General features: G+C 38.3%; 1 protein-coding gene across 1 annotated transcript in view; it reads right to left on the reverse strand.

Moving 5' to 3' along the window:
• The window catches only part of FMN1 (formin 1), a 480,791-nt gene that overhangs the window by 317,757 nt on the left and 139,825 nt on the right, over window positions 1–23,209 (reverse strand). The window contains exons 3-4 of the mRNA XM_053711972.1: window positions 20,881–22,245; window positions 20,605–20,722 (exon numbers count right to left, since the gene is read on the reverse strand). Coding sequence (XP_053567947.1) covers window positions 20,605–20,722; window positions 20,881–22,245 — 1,483 coding nt within the window. The remainder of the gene's footprint in view (window positions 1–20,604; window positions 20,723–20,880; window positions 22,246–23,209) is intronic.

Genomic DNA, 23,209 nt, shown 5'->3' on the forward strand with positions numbered 1-23,209 from the left:
ACAGGGCGGGCCGTGGACTGGATACACTACAAGAGAAATAAATTTATCAGGTAAGCATAAATTATGTTTTCTCTTGTTAAGTGTATCCAGTCCACGGATCATCCATTACTTGTGGGATACCAATACCAAAGCTAAAGTACACGGATGATGGGAGGAACAAGGCAGGATTAAGCGGAAGGAACCACTGCCTGAAGAACCTTTCTCCCAAACACAGCCTCCGAAGAAGCAAAGTATCAAATTTGTAAAATTTTGAAAAAGTGTGAAGCGAAGACCAAGTCACAGCCTTGCAAATCTGTTTAACAGAGGCCTCATTTTTGAAGGCCCAGGTGGAAGCCACAGCTCTAGTAGAATGAGCTGTAATCCTTTCAGGGGGCTGCTGGCCAGCAGTCTCATAGGCTAGGCGTATTACGCTCCGAAGCCAAAAGGAAAGAGAGGTTGCCGAAGCTTTTTGACCTCTCCTCTGTCCAGAGTAAACAACAAACAGGAAAGATGTTTGACGAAAATCCTTAGTAGCTTGTAAGTAAAACTTCAAGGCACGGACTACGTCCAGATTATGTAAAAGACGTTCCTTCTTTGAAGAAGGATTAGGGCACAACGATGGAACAACAATCTCTTGATTGATATTCTTGTTAGAAACCACCTTAGGTAAAAACCCAGGTTTGGTACGCAGAACTACCTTATCTGCATGAAAAATCAGATAAGGAGAATCACATTGTAAGGCAGATAGCTCAGAGACTCTCCGAGCCGAGGAAATAGCCATCAAAAACAGAACTTTCCAAGATAAAAGTTTAATATCAATGGAATGAAGGGGTTCAAACGGAACTCCTTGAAGAACCTTAAGAACCAAGTTTAAGCTCCACGGGGGAGCAACAGGTTTAAACACAGGCTTAATTCTAACCAAAGCCTGGCAAAATGCCTGGACGTCTGAAACATCTGCCAGACGCTTGTGCAAAAGAATAGACAGAGCAGAAATCTGTCCCTTTAAGGAACTAGCTGATAATCCTTTGTCCAAGCCCTCTTGGAGAAAAGACAATATTCTAGGAATCCTAACCTTACTCCATGAGTAATTCTTGGATTCACACCAATAAAGATATTTACTCCATATCTTGTGGTAGATTTTCCTGGTAACAGGCTTTCGTGCCTGTATTTAAGTATCAATGACTGACTCGGAGAAGACACGCTTTGATAGAATCAAGCGTTCAATCTCCATGCAGTCTCAGAGAAATTAGATTTGGATGATTGAAAGGACCTTGTATCAGAAGGTCCTGTCTTAGAGGCAGAGTCCAAGGTGGAAAGGATGACATGTCCACTAGGTCTGCATACCAAGTCCTGCGTGGCCACGCAGGTGCTATCAGAATCACCGATGCTCTCTCCTGTTTGATTTTGGCAATCAGTCGAGGGAGCAGAGGAAACGGTGGAAACACATAAGCCAGGTTGAAGAACCAAGGCGCTGCTAGAGCATCTATCAGCGTCGCTTCTGGGTCCCTGGACCTGGATCCGTAACAAGGAAGCTTGGCGTTCTGGCGAGACGCCATGAGATCCAACTCTGGTTTGCCCCAACGATGAATCAACTGAGCAAACACCTCCGGATGGAGTTCCCACTCCCCCAGATGGAAAGTCTGACGACTTAGAAAATCCGCCTCCCAGTTCTCCACGCCTGGGATAAGGATTGCTGACAGGTGGCAAGAGTGTTACTCTGCCCAGCGAATTATTTTTGAGACTTCTAACATCGCTAGGGAACTCCTGGTTCCCCCTTGATGGTTGATGTAAGCCACAGTCGTGATGTTGTCCGACTGAAATCTGATGAACCTCAGTGTTGCTAACTGAGGCCAAGCCAGAAGAGCATTGAATATCGCTCTTAACTCCAGAATATTTATTGGAAGGAGTTTCTCCTCCTGAGTCCACGATCCCTGTGCCTTCAGGGAATTCCAGACTGCACCCCAACCTAGAAGGCTGGCATCTGTTGTTACAATTGTCCAATCTGGCCTGCGAAAGGTCATACCCTTGGACAGGTGTACCCGAGACAACCACCAGAGAAGAGAATCTCTGGTCTCTTGATCCAGATTTAGCAGAGGGGACAAATCTGTGTAATCCCCATTCCACTGACTCAGCATGCATAATTGCAGCGGTCTGAGATGAAGGCACGCAAATGGCACTATGTCCATTGCCGCTACCATTAAGCCGATTACCTCCATACACTGAGCTACCGAAGGGCGCGGAATGGAGTGAAGAACACGGCAAGCATTTAGAAGTTTTGATAACCTGGACTCCGTCAGGTAAATTTTCATTTCTACAGAATCTATAAGAGTCCCTAAGAAGGAGACTTTTGTGATTGGGGATAGAGAACTCTTTTCCTCGTTCACTTTCCACCCGTGTGACCTCAGAAATGCCAGAACTATCTCTGTATGAGACTTGGCAACTTGAAAGCTTGACGCCTGTATCAGGATGTCGTCTAGATACGGAGCCACCGCTATGCCTCGCGGTCTTAGAACCGCCAGAAGTGAGCCCAGAACCTTTGTAAAGATTCTCGGGGCTGTAGCCAACCCGAAGGGAAGAGCTACAAATTGGTAATGCCTGTCTAGAAAGGCAAACCTTAGAAACCGATGATGATCTTTGTGAATCGGTATGTGAAGGTAGGCATCCTTTAAGTCCACTGTGGTCATGTACTGACCTTCTTGGATCATGGGTAGGATGGTCCGAATAGTTTCCATTTTGAAAGATGGAACTCTGAGGAATTTGTTTAAGATCTTTAGATCCAAAATTGGTCTGAAGGTTCCCTCTTTTTTGGGAACCACAAACAGATTTGAATAAAAACCCTGTCCTTGTTTCGTCCGCGGAACTGGATGGATCACTCCCATAACTAGGAAGTCTTGCACACAGCGTAGGAATGCCTCTTTCTTTATCTGATTTGCAGATAGCCTTGAAAGATTAAATCTCCCTTGTGGAGGGGAAGCTTTGAAGTCCAGAAGATATCCCTGAGATATGATCTCCAACGCCCAGGGATCCTGAACATCTCTTGCCCACGCCTGGGCGAAGAGAGAAAGTCTGCCCCCTACTAGATCCGTCGCCGGATAGGGGGGCCGTTCCTTCATGCTGTCTTAGAGGCAGCAGCAGGCTTTCTGGCCTGCTTGCCTTTGTTCCAGGACTGGTTAGGTTTCCAGGCCTGCTTAGATTGAGCAAAAGTTCCCTCTTGTTTTGAAGCGGAGGAAGTTGATGCTGCACCTGCCTTGCAATTTCGAAAGGCACGAAAATTAGACTGTTTGGCCTTTGCTTTGGCCCTGTCCTGAGGAAGGGTGTGACCCTTACCTCCAGTAATGTCAGCAATAATTTCCTTCAAACCAGGCCCGAATAAGGTCTGCCCCTTGAAAGGAATGTTGAGTAATTTAGACTTTGAAGTCACGTCAGCTGACCAGGATTTGAGCCATAGCGCCCTACGCGCTTGGATGGCGAATCCGGAATTCTTAGCCGTTAGTTTAGTCAAATGAACAATGGCATCAGAAACAAATGAGTTAGCTAGCTTAAGTGTTCCAAGCTTGTCAATAATTTCAGTCAATGGAGCTGTATGGATGGCCTCTTCCAGGGCCTCAAACCAGAATGCCGCCGCGGCCGTGACAGGCGCAATGCATGCAAGGGGCTGTAAAATAAAACCTTGTTGAATAAACATTTTCTTAAGGTAACCCTCCAATTTTTTATTCATTGGATCTGAAAAAGCACAACTGTCCTCAACCGGGATAGTAGTACGCTTTGCTAAAGTAGAAACTGCTCCCTCCACCTTAGGGACCGTCTGCCATAAGTCCCGTGTAGTAGCGTCTATTGGAAACATTTTTCTAAATATAGGAGGTGGGGAAAAAGGCACACCCGGTCTATCCCACTCCTTGCTAATAATTTCTGTAAGCCTTTTAGGTATAGGAAAAACATCAGTACACACCGGTACCGCATAGTATTTATCCAGCCTACACAATTTCTCTGGTACTGCAACTGTGTTACAGTCATTCAGAGCAGCTAATACCTCCCCAAGCAACACACGGAGGTTCTCAAGCTTAAATTTAAAATTAGAAATCTCTGAATCAGGTTTCCCCGAATCAGAGATGTCACCCACAGACTGAAGCTCTCTGTCCTCATGATCTGCATATTGTGACGCAGTATCAGACATGGCCCTTACAGCATCTGCGCGCTCTGTATTTCTCCTAACCCCAGAGCAATCGCGCTTGCCTCTTAATTCAGGCAACCTGGATAATACCTCTGACAGGGTATTATTCATGATTGCAGCCATGTCCTGCAAGGTAATCGCTATGGGCGTCCCTGATGTAATTGGCGCCATATTAGCGTGCATCCCCTGAGCGGGAGGCGAAGGGTCTGACACGTGGGGAGAGTTAGTCGGCATAACTTCCCCCTCGTCAGAATCTTCTGGTGATATTTCTTTTATAGTTAAAGACTGATCTTTACTGTTTAAGGCGAAATCAATACATTTAGTACACATTCTCCTATGGGGCTCCACCATGGCTTTCAAACATAATGAACAAGTAGTTTCCTCTGTGTCAGACATGTTTAAACAGACTAGCAATGAGACTAGCAAGCTTGGAAAACACTTTAAACAAGTTTACAAGCAATATAAAAAACGTTACTGCACCTTTAAGAAACACAAATTTTGTCAAAATTTGAAATAACAGTGAAAAAAGGCAGTTACACTAACGAAATTTTTACAGTGTATGTAACAAGTTAGCAGAGCATTGCACCCACTTGCAAATGGATGATTAACCCCTTAATACCCAAAACTGAATAATAAAAGACAAAAACGTTTTTTTTTTTGTTTTGTTTTTTCAAAACAGTCACAACAACTGCCACAGCTCTACTGTGGCTTTTTACCTCCCTCAAAAAGACTTTGAAGCCTTTTGAGCCCTCCAGAGATGTCCTGGATCATGCAGGAAGAAGCTGGATGTCTGTGTCAGTAATTTTATCTGCACAGAAAAGCACTAAAATAGGCCCTTCCCACTCATATTGCAACAGTGGAAAGCCTAAGGAAACTGTTTCTAGGCAAAATTCAAGCCAGCCATGTGGAAAAAAACTAGGCCCCAATAAGTTTTATCACCAAATACATATAAAAACGATTAAACATGCCAGCAAACGTTTTATATTACATTTTTATAAGAGTATGTATCTCTATTAATAAGCCTGATACCCGTCGCTATCACTGCATTTAAGGCTTTACTTACATTAGTTCGGTATCAGCAGCATTTTCTATCAAATTCCATCCCTAGAAAAATATTAACTGCACATACCTTATTGCATGAAAATCTGCATGCCATTCCCTCTCTGAAGTTACCTCACTCCTCAGAATATGTGAGAACAGCCATGGATCTTAGTTACTTCTGCTAAGATCATAGAAAACGCAGGCAGATTCTTCTTCTAAATACTGCCTGAGATAAACAGTACACTCCGGCACCATTTAAAAATAACAAACTTTTGATTGAAGAATAAACTAAGTATAAAACACCACACTCCTCTTACGACCTCCATCTTGGTTGAGGCTTGCAAGAGAATGACTGGATATGACAGTTAGGGGAGGAGCTATATAGCAGCTCTGCTGTGGGTGATCCTCTTGCAACTTCCTGTTGGGAAGGAGAATATCCCACAAGTAATGGATGATCCGTGGACTGGATACACTTAACAAGAGAAATAGACACTATCTTTATTGATATTTTGCAATTGGGAAGCATGAAATGAAAAATGTATATTACTTGCAGAAATACAAAGCATATCATGCACAGATAATTATAATAAAAGGAATGACAATAACACAAAACATATAAATGAGACGACTTTTGGGCCTAAGTCCAATACTCTTCTATTGTATACAAATAATATAAACATATAGAAAAGGCTAACGCTTTGGTAGCAACTTGAGGAGGGATAATAACAGTGGAGGCAATATAATATCTCTTAAAACCTACAGCAGAACATAGAAGAAGCACAGGTCTACAGACATACTTATTTACTTATTAAGAGCTTAAAATGATGGTAGACTTTAACTAATCAAATGCCATATATGTCATTTTTGCCATAAAAAAGTATATGTGAACCTTTTTTTTTTTTTAATCCATCTGTGAAAGGTTTAAATTAATTAATATAGTAATGCTTCTATTGCAATGTTATGCTGGCCCCCTTGGATGAACTTTTTAAAAAAAATGAAAATTCCAGTGAACATCCAATCAACATGTGTGTCATTTGACAATCTTGAAGTCCAACCCCTTTAAAGCCCTTAGAAAGCCTATGTAGAGAGTGGGTGGGACGGCTCTATACATCACAGCTCAGCCAAAAGAGGAACTGAAGGGGGGCGGAGAAACAGACAGTACCAATTAGGATTATAAATCTTTTATTATAATATATATATACACACACACACACACACACACACACTTGCAAACTGATATATTTTTCATTGCAACATTCTTTTAGTCTGAAATTTACCATCACTTTAACAAACCAGAGGGTGTAATAGATGGCAAAAAAAGTTACCCAGAGGTACCCCTTAGTTATTTTCCCTGTGGGGAAAATAACTAAGAGGATTTGGAATAGCATAGTTGCCAACTGTCCTATTTTTTTTGGGAGAGTCACTTTTTTTGGCTTCCTGACCCTGTCTATTAAGTTTATCCCATGTTTAGTTCAAACAAAAAGAAATAAAAGTACCAGGCAATTCCGTAGATACAATTTAACTTTTATTAAGCTTGCAGCAGCTTACATCAACATTGCTTAAAAACAGTTCAAAACATCACAGCATTCAAGGGTAGAAATCCTGCTTACGAGTTTCGGCATTCGCCGTACTCATAGCATATAGGAACTATACCAATTGACTCTACTTAAAGGTCTTACCAACCTCTGATTGGTTAATTAAAAACAAAAAAAATTCTATCTACCCTATCACTGACTGGATGTTTTGTGGGTTACATCCTCCTAACAGACCACAGCACCTGGTGCATCCAAAATAACTCAAGAAATCATTCCTTTAAAAGTTCGGCTACAGGGGAAATTTTGTTTGGTTTACCTTTGAATTGGGGGCAAGTGAGCACAGGCACCAAAGAGATCGCTATCAGACCTGGGAGCCGGTAACTATCTACACGCTGACAGTGCAAAGTACTTTGAGAGAGAGAGACAATGTTCACGGATGACGTCATCGGCTACTGCCCGTGGTTGACAGAGGGAGCAGAGACAAGTCGGAGGCAGCGATATATTGCGGCGACTAGTGTGAAGCCAAGCAGACTGCTTTCCGGACAGCTCCTGTAGACCGACCATGGAGGTCAGATGCATCATATGGATGTTCAACACAGCCCACTGGTAAGGCTGGAGTACAATGTGTGAGCTGACATTTGTGACTAGGATACTCTCTTAGTACTGACTGTCTGTTAGTTTGCTGTTGCAGGCAGCGGATTTAAAGTGACAAGCAAGGCTGCGGAAGAGCAGCACACCTAAGCTCCCAGTGTGTATTATTAACAAATGATCCTTATAATGCTAAGACTTTGTTTTGTGTCTACTTGTCCATGTTTAGTTAAGCCTATGTTTAATTTTTATAATATTGAGTGCAGCACTCCCACCATGGAGGTTACCAGATTTTTTTTGTACTTTATCTGTGATCTTCTGTTATGTTGAAGTTTAGCAGTGTGTAGTCAGGTGTTAGACATTGGAGTCTATTTATCAAAGCGTCAACTAAAAATATGCTTCAATTCCGCATCGTATTTGTAGTGAGATTGATCCGCCGTAGTTATCAAAGCATCAAGATCGGCAAACGTTAAACTTTGTGACGTAAAATACGATCCCACAATCTCAAACCGACACAGATCGATGCTTGCATCATTACAGATGTTCCGAATTCAGATTAGACTCTATTTGAGCCTTTTCCCAATTTATCAAACATTTAACAGATACGCTTGTGTCTATTCCGAGGCAGTGTACCTAGTTTTAAATCCGCCACCCTTGAGGTCGCTGAAGCCATAGAACTCAATGGGAGTCTGAAAACACAGAAAGCTTATGTTCGATGCTGCAAGAGAATTAAGTATATTACGTAATAAAAGTAAATTAGAAACTCTATTCAAATTGTATAACCTTTTTAAATCAAACAATATTATTGCTCCACATTTGGTGCACCAGTAGATATAGGGATAAAAATTAAAAATACATTACTACTTATGGATTATGCTACAACTTTGTCTCTCATTACAAAGCCAGGGGACAATATTTCTACAAATTTGTAGAAAATGTTTGCCCCAAACTTTCCGCACTAATAGATATAGAAATAAAAATGATACAGAACTTAATATAGCTAACTTACTTTTTATTTTTTTGTAAAAAATCTATGTATACCATTTTAAGCCATGTAATACAAGTCCCACTCTATTCGCACCAATTTTGACGCAACACTTTTCGCACCAATTATGACGCAAACTCCTAAACAACCCACACACTAGTGAATTTTTCAACCCCTTTTGATTGGAATATGCATAATCACATGATTTATGACATCAGCCAATCTGATTCAAATATACATTTTAAACTATCACTAATGAATCAAAATGCTCTATACTTGTGTCATTGATCACTCATCAGAACTTGTAAGTGGCATTTGTTACATTGTGTATTATACTTTGAAAGTATGTATATGTGAATTTAGAATTAAAGATAAACATTGATGCTGACATTAGGACACACAGTGCAATATTTTAAACAATGATTTTAAAATTCTAATTGATGTTTGATTCAATATAATCTTAAACTGATAGCTCAAAGGGATAGCCCACCTAACATTAAACTGTCATGATTCAGATATAGCAGAAATTAAAATCACCACTTTACTGTTATGCTATTTTCAATGTATTTCTTCCTTCTCTTGAATTTCTTTTTCAGTAAGAAATGTCATCTTATATCCCAGCCCTGTGAAGGGGTGGTTTTTGAAACTAGATTGCAATCAGGAGGGGTTACACAGGTACAGAGAGAAAACTGTCCCAGCTCTTAAAATATCCATTGATTGCAAATAAATACAAATGATACTCTGATTACATGTTATATTTGCAATTATTCCTGCTCAGAATAATAATACATTTACAATATATACATAAAGTGGTATAAATAAACACAGAGATATGAAAGACAACATTGTTTAGAAAAAAAAAAGGAATTTAGGGACATGTAAATATCTTTGCAAAAGATTTCTGGCATAACACACACACACACACACATATACATATATATATATATATATATATATATATATATATATATATACACAAAGATATATGTGAACATTTTAGCATTAATAATCATTTATAAAAATAAAATATGACATAAAAGCATATCATGACTTCTAGAAATACAAATACACATTAATTTATGTGAAATCATATAACAGATTTTTTTGTATAACAAATCAATATAACAATAACTTTCTATGAGATACTGTTTGTTGCGGTATAAATGTAGCTATTTCTTGGACATTAACAGTTGAAAAATAAAAGATTAGCTTTAGAGAAATGTGCTTGTTCATGGACAGTAATGAAATGGTGTAAATAAAGTTGGGAAAAACCCGAAAAAAACGCGTCATCGTACTTGACGCGCGTGTTTTTGACAGCTTTTTTGATAAATAAGGGGATCGTATTCAGATCAGCGGCAGCGATGTCTGGCGAGCGTATTGACGCCGGCAAATGCACTGAGATTGACGCTTTGATAAATAGACCCCAAAGGGTGAAGAATAGTATAAAATGTATGAGATTTGCTTTTTTAAGATCTATTTGTATATATGAATTAGCTGATTTTGTGTTTTGAAGCCACAACCTAATAAAATGTTGAGCTTGTAAGTATAATCAGATCTCATTACTTTATCACATTGTGTACATACACCTGCTTCTTTATATTTATCTTATATCTGTCCACAAATCAATCACCAATACTTGGAAAGAACAATGGAATATTAACTTTTTATTACCTTATTTCTTCTATACCCCACTGGGAATGTAATTTCTTTTGCTAGCCGTGTTTACACAGCTTGGCCTTAAGGCCAAAAACTTTCAGGATAGGTGGGGATACCACAGGCTAAATCAACTATTTCAAATGCCAATATAAGGGTAATGGAAATACTTGTAAACAGTTTAATACACTCCAGCAGGTAAAGTGGATCATTGTGAACAAATTAAAGAGGAAAACATTTTTGAGTAAACTGTCCCTTTAAGATATCAGGCTCTTTAACCCATTAACGACCAAGGACGTGTCAGGCACGTCCTACAAAAAAATACAGTTAAGGACCAAGGACGTGCCTGACACGTCCTCTGGGGTTTCAAGCACTGGAAGTGATCGGTTCCAGACGCTTTCAGGGTATTGCAGTGATGCCTCGATATTGAGGCATCACTGCAATACCCTTTTTTGCCCACCGATGCAGAGAGGGCTACTCTATGAGCTGTAGCAGGGAGGCGGGTGGGCGACCCATCATTGGTTAGTTCTGGATCTGGTCACACAGAAGTGTGCGCAATGCGGTGGGGGGGGACGGGGGGCATGCGCGCGCCACATTTACATAAATGTCTTGTAAATGTATGAGAAGGAGGGAGAGGGAGGGGGGAATAAATGTTGGGAAAGGGATCTGGGAGGGGGGGCAGCTACACTACAGAAAATGCCAGCACCCAAGATGGCGGCAAATAGGTAGAGGGGGATACAACACTACAGAATCAATATAAAAAAAAATTGAATTAAAAAAAAAATGCTTTTTATTTTAGTACTGGCATACGTTCTGCCAGTACTTATGATGGCGGAGGTGGGGGAGGGCAGAGAGCTGTTTGAGGGGGGTCAGGGAGGGATCAGGGGTGCAATTTGTCAGGTGGGAGGCTGATCTCTACACTAAAGCTAAAATTAATCCTACAAGCTACCTAATTAACCCCTTAACTGCTGGGCATAATACAAGTGTGGCGCGCAGCGGCTTTTAGCGGCCTTCTAATTACCAAAAAGCAACGCCAAAGCCATATATGTCTGCTATTTCTGTACAAAGGAGATCCCAGAGAAGCATTTACAACCATTTGTGCCATTATTGCACAAGCTGTTTGTAAATAATTTCAGTAAAAAACCTAAAGTTAGTGAAAAAGTTTACGATTTTTTTTTTTTATTTGATCGCATTTGGCACATTTGGCGGTGAAATGGTGGCATGAAATATATCAAAATGGGCCTAGATCAATACTTTGGGTTGTCTACTAAAAAAAAATATATTTATACATGTTAAAGGGATTCCTGACAGATATCAGTGTTACAATGTAACTATGGCTTATTTGAGAAAGAAAAAAAGGTTTGCAAAGTGCTACTTGTACTTATAGCCCTATAACTTGCAAAAAAAGCAAAGAACATGTAAACATTGGGTATTTCTAAACTCAGGACAAAATTTATAAACTATTTAGCATGGGTGTTTTTTGGTGGTTGTAGATGTGTAACAGATTTTGGGGGTCAAAGTTAGAAAAAGTGTATTTCAATTTTTTCATCATATTTTATAATTTTTTATAGTAAATTATATGATATGGTGAAAATAATGTTATCTTTAGAAAGTCCATTTAATGGCGAGAAAAACGGTATATAATATGTGTGGGTACAGTAAATGAGTAAGAGGAAAATTACAGCTTAACACAAACACTGCAAAAATTTAAAAATAGCCTTGGTCCCTAACGGTAAGAAAATTGAAAAATGGTCTGGTCAATAAGGGGTTAAGGGCTGGGACTGGAATTCACAGAACATACACAAACCATAACCAGATTTACTGGGTTATTTCTTTATCTTTTAACTAGGGATGCACCGAAATTAAAATTCTGAACCGAAACCGAAAATTCAGGATGCCCTGTAGAGACTTTATAGGGCTTATACCAATTATTATTGCTCAATGTGGGTTAAATATAGTCCTTAACATCATAAAAGAGTATATGAGCTTTCCATTAAAGGGAATTATGTATAGTCACCCTGACAAACATATAACTAAACAGAGAATAAGGGTGCAGTTATTAAAGTATACATACAAGGAGGCATTGCCACTAATCTCCTCTCTAATGCCTGTTTAACAGGAATATACTTTGGTCTCTAGATAAGGGAAAGCAATAAGCTGACTCCTGAAGGCATGTTGCTATGAATAGTAATAGTGTAAAAAGATCAGCATTCATCCGCTCCATTAGATACTTCAGAAAGTCACAACAAAAACATAAACAATTGGGAGATTTAAATATTTAATATTTAGGGCTAGATTACGAGTGGCTCGTACGTTAACTGTGCTAGAAGTAAGCTTTTGTAATGCATCGGGTAGCGCACGTATTACATGTTGAGAGTAAAAAGTTTTCACACAAGCACTAGTCCGACGTGCACAAAATGCTGAAGTTATAATATCGTGACCATGTTAAGATATTCCCACATAGAAGTCAATAGAGCAAGAAAAGTGGGGGGAAAAACTAACACCCTACTCGCGCGCAAACACAATCACATTTTCTCAAGTGTGCTAACCAGACATGAAAATATTAATATTTCACATTCCAATGTTCTTCACATAGAAGAATATTTTCTATTTATTATTAAAGGGACAGTCAACACTTCCGTTAACATGATTTGGTATTGAAAATAAAAAACCCGAAGACCTGCCTGCACTATACCCCTCCTGCCTTGCCGCCTTGCTTCTGTCCTAATTAGCGTCGCTAACTTCTCTAATAACCGGTAAATATGGCAGCCGAACTCCCCCCACCGTTACGTAGCTGCCTTCTTATTCAACTGATAAGCAAATCAGATTCCTGTCCTTGGACAGAAATTGCACGCACGTGCAATTTCTGTCCTAGGACTGGATTCTGACCACTATACTAAAGTTATTAACCACTAAACCTCTGGCCTCCCACATCACTAACACTAAATAAATATATTAACCCCTAAACCTAAGTCTAACCCTAACGTAACCCTGACCCTAACACCCCTAACTTTAACATAATTAAAATAATTCTAAATAAAACCTACTATTAATAACTAAATAATTCCTATTTAAAACTAAATACTTACCTGTAAAATAAACCCTAAGCTAGCTACAATATAACTAATAGTTACATTGTAGCTATATATTAGTTATATAGTTATTAACTATTTACTAGCTACCTAGTTAAAATAAAGACACATTTACCTGTAAAATAAAACCTAACCTGAGTTACACTAACACCTACCATTACAATAAAATTAAATAAATTAAATTAAAAAAATACATTTATCTAAATTTCAAAAAATTTACACAAAAGAAAAAAAGAAATTATCAAAAATAAAAACGAATTACTCCTAATCTAATAGCCCTATCAAAATAAAAAAGCCCCCCCAAAATAAAAAAAAAACCTTTGCCTACACTAAACTGCCAATAATCCTTAAAAGGGCCTTTTGCGGGGCATTGCCCAAAAGAAATCAGCTCTTTTACCTGTAAAAAAAAAATAAAAACACTCCCCTAACAGTAAAACCCACCACCCACACAAACAACCCTCCAAATAAAATCCTATCTAAATAAACCTAAGATCCCCATTGCCCTGAAAAGGGCATTTGGATGGGCATTGCCCTTAAAAGGGCATTTAGCTCTTTTACGTTGCCCAAAACGCTAAGCTAAAAATAAAACCCACCCAATAAACCCTTAAGAGGTGTGAAATGAAAATAAAACCCAAGATAGCTACAATGTAACTATTAGTTATATTGTAGCTAGCTTAGGGTTTATTTTACAGGTAAGTATATAGTTTTAAATAGGAATTATTTAGTTATTAATTGTAGGTTTTATTTAGATTTTTTATAATTATATTTGTTTGGGGGTGTTAGGGTTAGGTTTAGGGATTAATAGGTTTATTATAGCGGCGGAGTGGGTGGACGGCAGATTAGGAGTTAATTATATTTAAATAGTGTTTTTTATGCGGGAAGGCGGTGGTTTAGGGGTTAATAATTTTATTCTAGTGGCGACGATGTTGGGGAGCGGCGGAATAGGGGTTAATAATTTTTTTAAGTGGCGGCGATTTCCGGAGCGGCAGATTAGGGGTTAATAATTTTATTTTAGTGTTTGCGATGCGGGAGGGCCCCGGTTTAGGGGTTAATAGGTAGTTTATGGGTATTAGTGTACTTTTTAACACTTTAGTTATGGGTTTTATGCTACAGCTTTGTAACGTGAAACTCATAACTACTGATTTTAGATGGTGGTACGGATCTTGTCGGTATAGGGTGTAAGGCTCACTTTTTGGCCTCCCAGGCAAAACTCGTAATACCGGCGCTATGGAAGTCCCATTGAAAAAGGACTTTTTTAAAAGTGCGGTACTGACGTTGCGTGATGGCCAAAAAAGTGTGCGGTACAGCTATACCTGCAAGACTCGTAATAGCAGCGGAAGTGAAAAAGCAGCGTTATGAAGCTTTTTCACTCATAATGCAAAACTCGTAATCTAGCTGTTAGTTATTTGCGTTGTGGGGGGTTGGCGGTTTAGGAGTTAATAGGGTAATTATGTTTATTGTGATGTGAGGGTTTTGCGGTTTAGGGGTTAATAGGTTAATTAGGTTTATTGCGATGTGGGGGTTGGGGGTTTAAGGGTTAATAGATTGGATTTATTGTGATGTGGAGGGTTGGCGGTTTAGGGGTTAATATTTTAATTATGTTATTTACAAATAAATTTAATATTTATATATATTTCTGTATATATTTTTATATATCTGAATTTTTATTTAAAGGGACATGAAAGACAAAATGTTTCAGATAGGAAATACAATTTTAAAACACTTTCTAGTTTATTTTTATTAGCATATTTGTATCATTCCTTTGGTATTCTTTATTGAAGGAGCAGCTTTGCAATACAGGCAGCTAGCTGAACACATTCGGTGAACCAATAACAAGAGGTATATATGTGCAGCCACCAATCAGAAGCTAGTTCCCAATAGTGTGTTGCTGTTCCTGAGACTACCTAGGTATTCTTTTCAACAAAGCATACCAAGAGAACAATGCAAATTAGATAATAGAAGTAAATTGGAAAGTTTTTTAATATTGTAAACTCCATCTGAATCATGAAAGGAAATTTTTCGGTTTCATGTCGCTTTAACCCCTTAGCTCAGAAAGACGTATTTATACATTGTGCAGTACTTTGGCTTTATGTATATATACGTCTGAGCTTCAGGAAGCTCCAGCAGTCTTGGCTGTTATGTTACAGCCGAGAGCTGGAGTTCCTGAGCTCTAGGCATCTGTGATCAGTGCTCCAGTTCCATATTCAGTCCTTGGCTAAATCCTGCCGCTTCCATTTTAAAACCATTTCTATAATTAGACATTTCCTTACACAAGACACAACTAAGATTTTAATCCACTTTCTCATCCTTTCCCGCCTCGATTACTGAAACTCTGTCCTCTCTGGTCTCCCCAGCTGCCGCCTAGCTCCTTTACAATCCATAATGAATGCCTCTGCCAGGCTCATCTTCCATACACGTCGCTCTTCATCTGCTGCACCTCTCTGCCAATCCTTTTACTGGCTTCCTCTTGCCTCCAGGATTAAACACAAAATTCTCACTCTGACATACAAAGCCCTCAACTGCACTGCTCCTCCCTATATCTCAGACCTTGTATCCAGATACTCTCCCTCCCGTCCCATTCACTCTGCTCATGACCTCCTACTTTCCTCCTCTCTTGTTAACTCCTCATACTCCCGTTTACAGGACTTCTCCAGACTGGCTCCCATCTTGTGGAACTCTCTGCCTCACTCCACAAGACTCTCCTCTAGTTTTGAAAACTTCAAGCGCTCCCTAAAGACTCTACTGTTCAAGGATGCATACACCTACATTAACCTTTCTTTATACCATTTCCTCTCCTCCATAGTTATCCCCTTGAACCCCCTTAGCATGTAAGCCTAAGAGTCCAGCTGTTTGTAGATCACCTTTTTTAGAGCTGACTACAACAGTGCGAATCTTGGCAGGGCCCTCTACCCGTCTGATCACTATAAATGTTTCCTTGTATTCCGCCTATGTTTATAGCGCTGTGGAATATTTTAATTATGTTATTTACAAATAAATTTAATATTTATATATATTTCTGTATATATTTTTATATATCTGAATTTTTATTTAAAGGGACATGAAAGACAAAATGTTTCAGATAGGAAATACAATTTTAAAACACTTTCTAGTTTATTTTTATTAGCATATTTGTATCATTCCTTTGGTATTCTTTATTGAAGGAGCAGCTTTGCAATACAGGCAGCTAGCTGAACACATTCGGTGAACCAATAACAAGAGGTATATATGTGCAGCCACCAATCAGAAGCTAGTTCCCAATAGTGTGTTGCTGTTCCTGAGACTACCTAGGTATTCTTTTCAACAAAGCATACCAAGAGAACAATGCAAATTAGATAATAGAAGTAAATTGGAAAGTTTTTTAATATTGTAAACTCCATCTGAATCATGAAAGGAAATTTTTCGGTTTCATGTCGCTTTAACCCCTTAGCTCAGAAAGACGTATTTATACATTGTGCAGTACTTTGGCTTTATGTATATATACGTCTGAGCTTCAGGAAGCTCCAGCAGTCTTGGCTGTTATGTTACAGCCGAGAGCTGGAGTTCCTGAGCTCTAGGCATCTGTGATCAGTGCTCCAGTTCCATATTCAGTCCTTGGCTAAATCCTGCCGCTTCCATTTTAAAACCATTTCTATAATTAGACATTTCCTTACACAAGACACAACTAAGATTTTAATCCACTTTCTCATCCTTTCCCGCCTCGATTACTGAAACTCTGTCCTCTCTGGTCTCCCCAGCTGCCGCCTAGCTCCTTTACAATCCATAATGAATGCCTCTGCCAGGCTCATCTTCCATACACGTCGCTCTTCATCTGCTGCACCTCTCTGCCAATCCTTTTACTGGCTTCCTCTTGCCTCCAGGATTAAACACAAAATTCTCACTCTGACATACAAAGCCCTCAACTGCACTGCTCCTCCCTATATCTCAGACCTTGTATCCAGATACTCTCCCTCCCGTCCCATTCACTCTGCTCATGACCTCCTACTTTCCTCCTCTCTTGTTAACTCCTCATACTCCCGTTTACAGGACTTCTCCAGACTGGCTCCCATCTTGTGGAACTCTCTGCCTCACTCCACAAGACTCTCCTCTAGTTTTGAAAACTTCAAGCGCTCCCTAAAGACTCTACTGTTCAAGGATGCATACACCTACATTAACCTTTCTTTATACCATTTCCTCTCCTCCATAGTTATCCCCTTGAACCCCCTTAGCATGTAAGCCTAAGAGTCCAGCTGTTTGTAGATCACCTTTTTTAGAGCTGACTACAACAGTGCGAATCTTGGCAGGGCCCTCTACCCGTCTGATCACTATAAATGTTTCCTTGTATTCCGCCTATGTTTATAGCGCTGTGGAATCTGTTGGCGCTCTACAAATAACCGATAATAATAAAAATAATAATAATAATATGAGGGCAGATGCCAGATCTTTACAGACGGTAACACTGTGTGTGTCAACGTCTATAATGATCATCTGCTGGTGCCGCCAGGAGGTGTGGGAGGGAATCCGGGAGACAGAGGGATTAGGAGGACACTACACACAGAAAATAATAAATAAAGGGAAAGGGAGGGAAGGGGCACTGAGCTACAGAAAAAAAGTGGGGTGAGGGTGTGGGGGCCCTACCTAATGATCGCAGGAATGACATTTTATAGGTAAGATGGTAAGGTAAGATAGCTAAGATGTCGGCACTACTTAGAGGGGGGAGGATTAGAGAGCTGTTTGGGAGGGATCCTACACTGCAAAAAATATAAAAAAAATATATAAAAAGATTTAATTAAAAAAAAAAAAAGCCTTACATTTTTAAACTGGCAGACTGTAATAGAAGTTCAGTTTGCGGCTTTCTAATTACCAAACAGCAATGGCAAAGCCATGCATGTCTGCTATTTCTGAACAAAGGGGATCCCAGAGAAGCTTTTACAATAATTTGTGCTATGATTGCAGAAGCGGTATGTAAATAATTTCAGTAAGAAACACAAAGTTTGTGAAAAAGTTAACAATTATTTTTATATGATAGCATTTACCAGTGAAATTGTGGCATTAAATATATAAAAAAATGGGCCTAGATCAATACCTTGTGTTGTCTACTTAAAAAAAAATATATAGTTTTTTGACAGGAAACTAGAAAAAAAAAACAAGGCTCTATTTCTTTATAAATGGAGTGATAGCAAAAATGCTAAATATATATATAATAATATATAGAGAAGCATATACACAGGTGTATATAGAAATATATATTGAAATATATATATTACATATATTTCAATGTGAAGAACATTAGAAGGTACAATATTAATAGTTCAGTTGAGGATTAGCATGTGAGTATAGGTGTTAGTTTTTTTTTTTCAGTTTGGCACTCGATTAAAGTCTATAGGGAGAATCCGTTAACGTGGTTGCGATATCTAAAGTCCAATTCTTTGCTCGCATGGCTTTTGGCTCTGCACAAACATTTTACTTCCAATGCCACAAAAAGTTAACTTATATCGAAGTTTACGTTTGAGTGGGAGTGCTAAACAGCACACCACTTGTAATCTAACCCTCAGTTGCTGTTTTATATTTAAAGGAATAGGAAAATCAAAATTAAACTTGCATGATTCTGAAAGAGCTTGTATTTTTAAGACACCTTTAAATGAACTTCTAGTTTTAAATGTGCTTCGTTCTCTTTTTATCCCTTTTTGAAAAAAGAATATGCACATATCCTAAACTAGTAAAAACTAGCTGCTGATTGGTGCCTGCACACATTTGTCTCTTGTGATTGGCTAACTAGATGTGCTCATCTAGCTTCCAGTAGTGCAATGCTGTTCCTTCAACAAAGGATAACAAGAGAATGAAGCAAATTTGATAATAGAAGTAAATTTGAAAAATTGTTTAAAATGGTATGTTGTATACAAATCATGAAATAAAACTTTGGGGTTTCTTGCCCCTTTAAGAAGGTAAAAGTATTTCCAAATGACCGTCTAATGCACAAACTGCAAAACCTATATTTCCAACATCATTTTAATATAGACATGTCATTCTAATACATATGCACCTCTTCCTAATGCAGAACCATTCAATCAACCCCTACGCATACACTGATCTATAAAGACAAGTACCCCCTCCTAATACACACACATCAGAACATGTATCTATCACACCCATCTAATATACAGGAATTGGGAAACGCCTATCATTCCCTCCTAAAGAACAAACAGAAAGATATGTATACATGTCACTAGAGACCTATACTTCGCATTATCTCCTAATATTCAAACAAAATGTCATAAATCATCCTAATACACAAAATGCAATATATCAGATTTTCAGGGACATTTCCAGGGACAAAAAAAAAATCCAGGGACTGTCCCTGGAAATCAGGGACTGTTCAACTATGATATATATATATATATATATATATATATATATTATATGTGTGTGTGTATATATATATATATATATATATATATATATATATATATATATATAAAACACACACACATATAATATATATATATATATATATATAAACACACACACATATAATATATAAATATATATATATATAAACACACACACATATAATATATATATATATATATATATATATAAACACACACACATATAATATATATATATATATATATATATATATATATATATATATATAAACACACACACATATAATATATATATATATAAACACACACACATATAATATATATATATATATATATATATATATATATATATAAACACACACACGTATAATATATATATATATATATATATATATATATATATATATATATATATATATAAACACACACACATATAATATATATACATATAAACACACACACATATAATATATATATATATATATATATATATATATATATATATAAAACAAGACATGTAGCTCCTGACCTCCCCCACTAAACATACTTCAGAATACAGAGCTCATACAAGGTTTTCATATACAAAAAATGGACATCTCTTACCACATGATAATATGCCAGTCCAGGAAATATAAACAATTCCTCTCCTCACAACTATAGTATCTGGAATCTTCTTCATAATCTCCTAAAGCATCTTGATTTACATTAACCCGTCCCTGTTAACACAAATATACCAGGAAAAATCTATTCATAGCAAGGAGATTGATATCAGGACATAAATTGCTTCACTGCATATAAAACTAATTAAGAAATATACCCCACCAAATACTATCACATACATTAGGATACTTACTACACACCGAATCCAAAAATGCAGACAATAATGCAAGTACCTGTCACTTCCTATCAGGATACATACTTCCCATCTCCTGCTAATACACAGAAATCAAGACACATTTCACTTCTTCCTTATACATAACACCTTGTAATCCTCAGGCTTAGGGACACAAGTCTACTTTCTTTTTTCACAGACAGGACAACAATCATTGCATAATATGCAGAAAACAAATATCTGTTGTTTTCTCCCAATACAGAGAGAAACACAAGCATTCTCATCTTTATCTAATTCACAACTACTATAAAACATAACTATCACTATCTAAGAAAAGTGTTGCTCATGCAAATGCTCACCTACCTGCTTCTGTGTACTTCAAACCAACTTTCTCCTCCTCATCTTTAGGTTTTGGAGGGGGCCAGACAGCCTGGAGTCTCCCAGGGGTTCGATCTTCAGAATCAGAAGGGCTATGGTCCGGCTATAGTAGGGCAGAGAAAGAGACACAGAAATGGTCTAATATGGCAGTTTTGGAAAATCTATATTATTATAATAATGGTTATGCAAAAAAATGATATAAGCATATCTAGTCATATGTGTGTCACAAAAATAATTAAGATCAAATAAATCTAATCATACATTTTTTCTCTCTGGCGATGATGGCTCTGTGTCTGTGGGTCTGGTCTTGTCAAATATAGACTTCAAAGTCTCCTTCTCATTCTTCTGCTTGCGTTTCACAGCCTCCAGATCTGAGGAGATCAGTGTCACTTTCCTTGAGGGTCCTGTAAAAAAGGATCTAATTGCATCTAGTGTAGATTCATGGGAGGCATTCTCCAATTTCTCCTCTGTGAGAACTTCTGTATTATGTGCCATGCTGGCCTCCTGTCTGTCCTCCTGAGAAATATCCTCTTCTTCTTGCTTAGGGTTATCAAAATTTAACAGTTGAGAAAGCTGTTCCATAAAGCTAGAAGTTTCTTTGAGCTCAGCTGGCTTCTTTAACTCTTGTTTCTTGATGGGAGATCCAAGAGGCATTATGGACTTCTGTACTGGCTGAGACAGCTTGAGCAAAGCCAGATCAGTATCCCCTGGTTTCACAGTAACTGACTCTCGCTCTTCTAGAGAAGAACCCTTTTTGTGTACACTGAGGCCACTAAAAAATGCTGGGAGCTGAAATGTCTTTTCAGTTTGTGAGTCTAAATGAGGAGCAGTTGTACTAGGAGTGATTGAGGTCAGTTTTGGGCTGTCATTTGAATCTGTACTTCCAGTGATGTCCTTGCATTCAGGCATTTCCTGATCCACTTCCTTCTTTATATTATTCTCTACAGAACCAGCATCTCTTTGCTGTTGTGTGTCTGGTTCCTCTTTGTCCAGTGACACGTGAGATCCAGAATGATTGCTGGACTTTGAAAGACTTGTAAGTTTTTGGCTTATGACTTGTTCAGAGCTTTCACTGTCTGACTCTGTATCACTTGTTGTGTGCACAAGAGTGCCTCGTACAAGCAGGCCATCATCATCATCTGCTTGACAAGGGGCAGAAATGTCTGTGTAATCGTTTGAGGAAATCATAGAACTGTTTAGATCTTTACAAATGTCTGAAGAATTCAAGCACTCTGTGTACACTTCCTTTTTTTCATCCTTCTGCTCTTGCAAATGATGCTCTTCGTCCCCCTGCCTAGTTTGTCCATCTAAGTCCTCAGGAGTCAATGACCTCTCCGTGTTAGGCTGTACTCCTTGTTCTATACTGTGCTCACAGTCAGGGGTGTCTGCCTGTGCATTTTTATTCCCTAAAGTTCTAAAAGCTTTCAATACTGCCCTCTCATCTTTCTGTTTTGTGGTTTCAAGCTTAGTAGAAAACCCAAAAAATGACTTTATGGAAAATGTACTTTTCCGTGATGTAGTAGCCTCATCTGGAGTAACTGGTTCTACAGTTAGCTCAGACTGGGGGTCTTTGGCATCAACTTTTTCCTTTTCCATGTTATTGGACAAACTAGAGGCACGTGGCATCTAAACCTTTACAGAATATCCATTTGCAAGAAAGGAAAAGCATTCAAATGAGTCAGCCTCATCCTTCCCTCCTGGTTGTTAAAAATTGACGCTGATGATGTGTCAGAAAGCAGACAGCAATAAAAAAATGTTTTTTTTAAAAAAGTTACAAAAAAGGGGAAAATAATTAGTCAAGCCATTTACTTATGGGTTATTAGTAGCTATAACATACAAATGTTATGTATTAAACTAGTTAGTTAGTTCAGCAGTGCTGCTTCCTGCTTGGGAAACATGATCTCTTTAGCTGCATGGGAGTTGTGTTAGCTGTGTTCAGTTAAACGCAATGAATGCTTCTTCCTGTGCTGCTACTGCTTCAAATCTTGTCAAATCAAATCCACAAAAATAAAAGTGAAAACATTAGAGGTGACGAAGAGACTAATCGGGTTAAGAGCAACAGATGGGAAAAAAAAAAGTTTTCCACAACAGCAGAAAGGTGAAAAAACAAACAGGGTTTAAGTGCCAGACAAGTCCTTGCAGCTGAATCAGTGAAATCTCCTTCTTCCGCCTCAGTGCAGCTTTAGTGTGGAATGTAAATGTCATAGGCTGGAGACAGCAAGAAAGAGGTTGGTTTCAAATTACTTTGCCTCCCAACTTGCAGGTAACAGGTAGTTAGTGAGTAAAGCATTCACCACACCCACTGCATAGGGAGGGAGTGAAGATAAGCAGACCAGAAAACGACCAAGCACAGAGCATAGCACAGATAGGACACTGACAGCACACACACGAGAGTGCAGCTACACAGACAACTGTCTATTTATTGTAAACCATTTGCTGTTGAGCCATTTTACATTTTTCTATGGAGTACATAGCTAGGAGCCAATATTTTAAACACACATTTTATTTAAGGGTTTTATACCTATATTGTTCCGTAACAAAAAAATGTAATTAAAAATCAGAAAATGTATTATTTTTGCACCTTCACATC

The sequence above is a fragment of the Bombina bombina genome, chromosome 1 (assembly GCF_027579735.1).
Source record: "Bombina bombina isolate aBomBom1 chromosome 1, aBomBom1.pri, whole genome shotgun sequence".
NCBI lineage: Eukaryota > Metazoa > Chordata > Amphibia > Anura > Bombinatoridae > Bombina > Bombina bombina.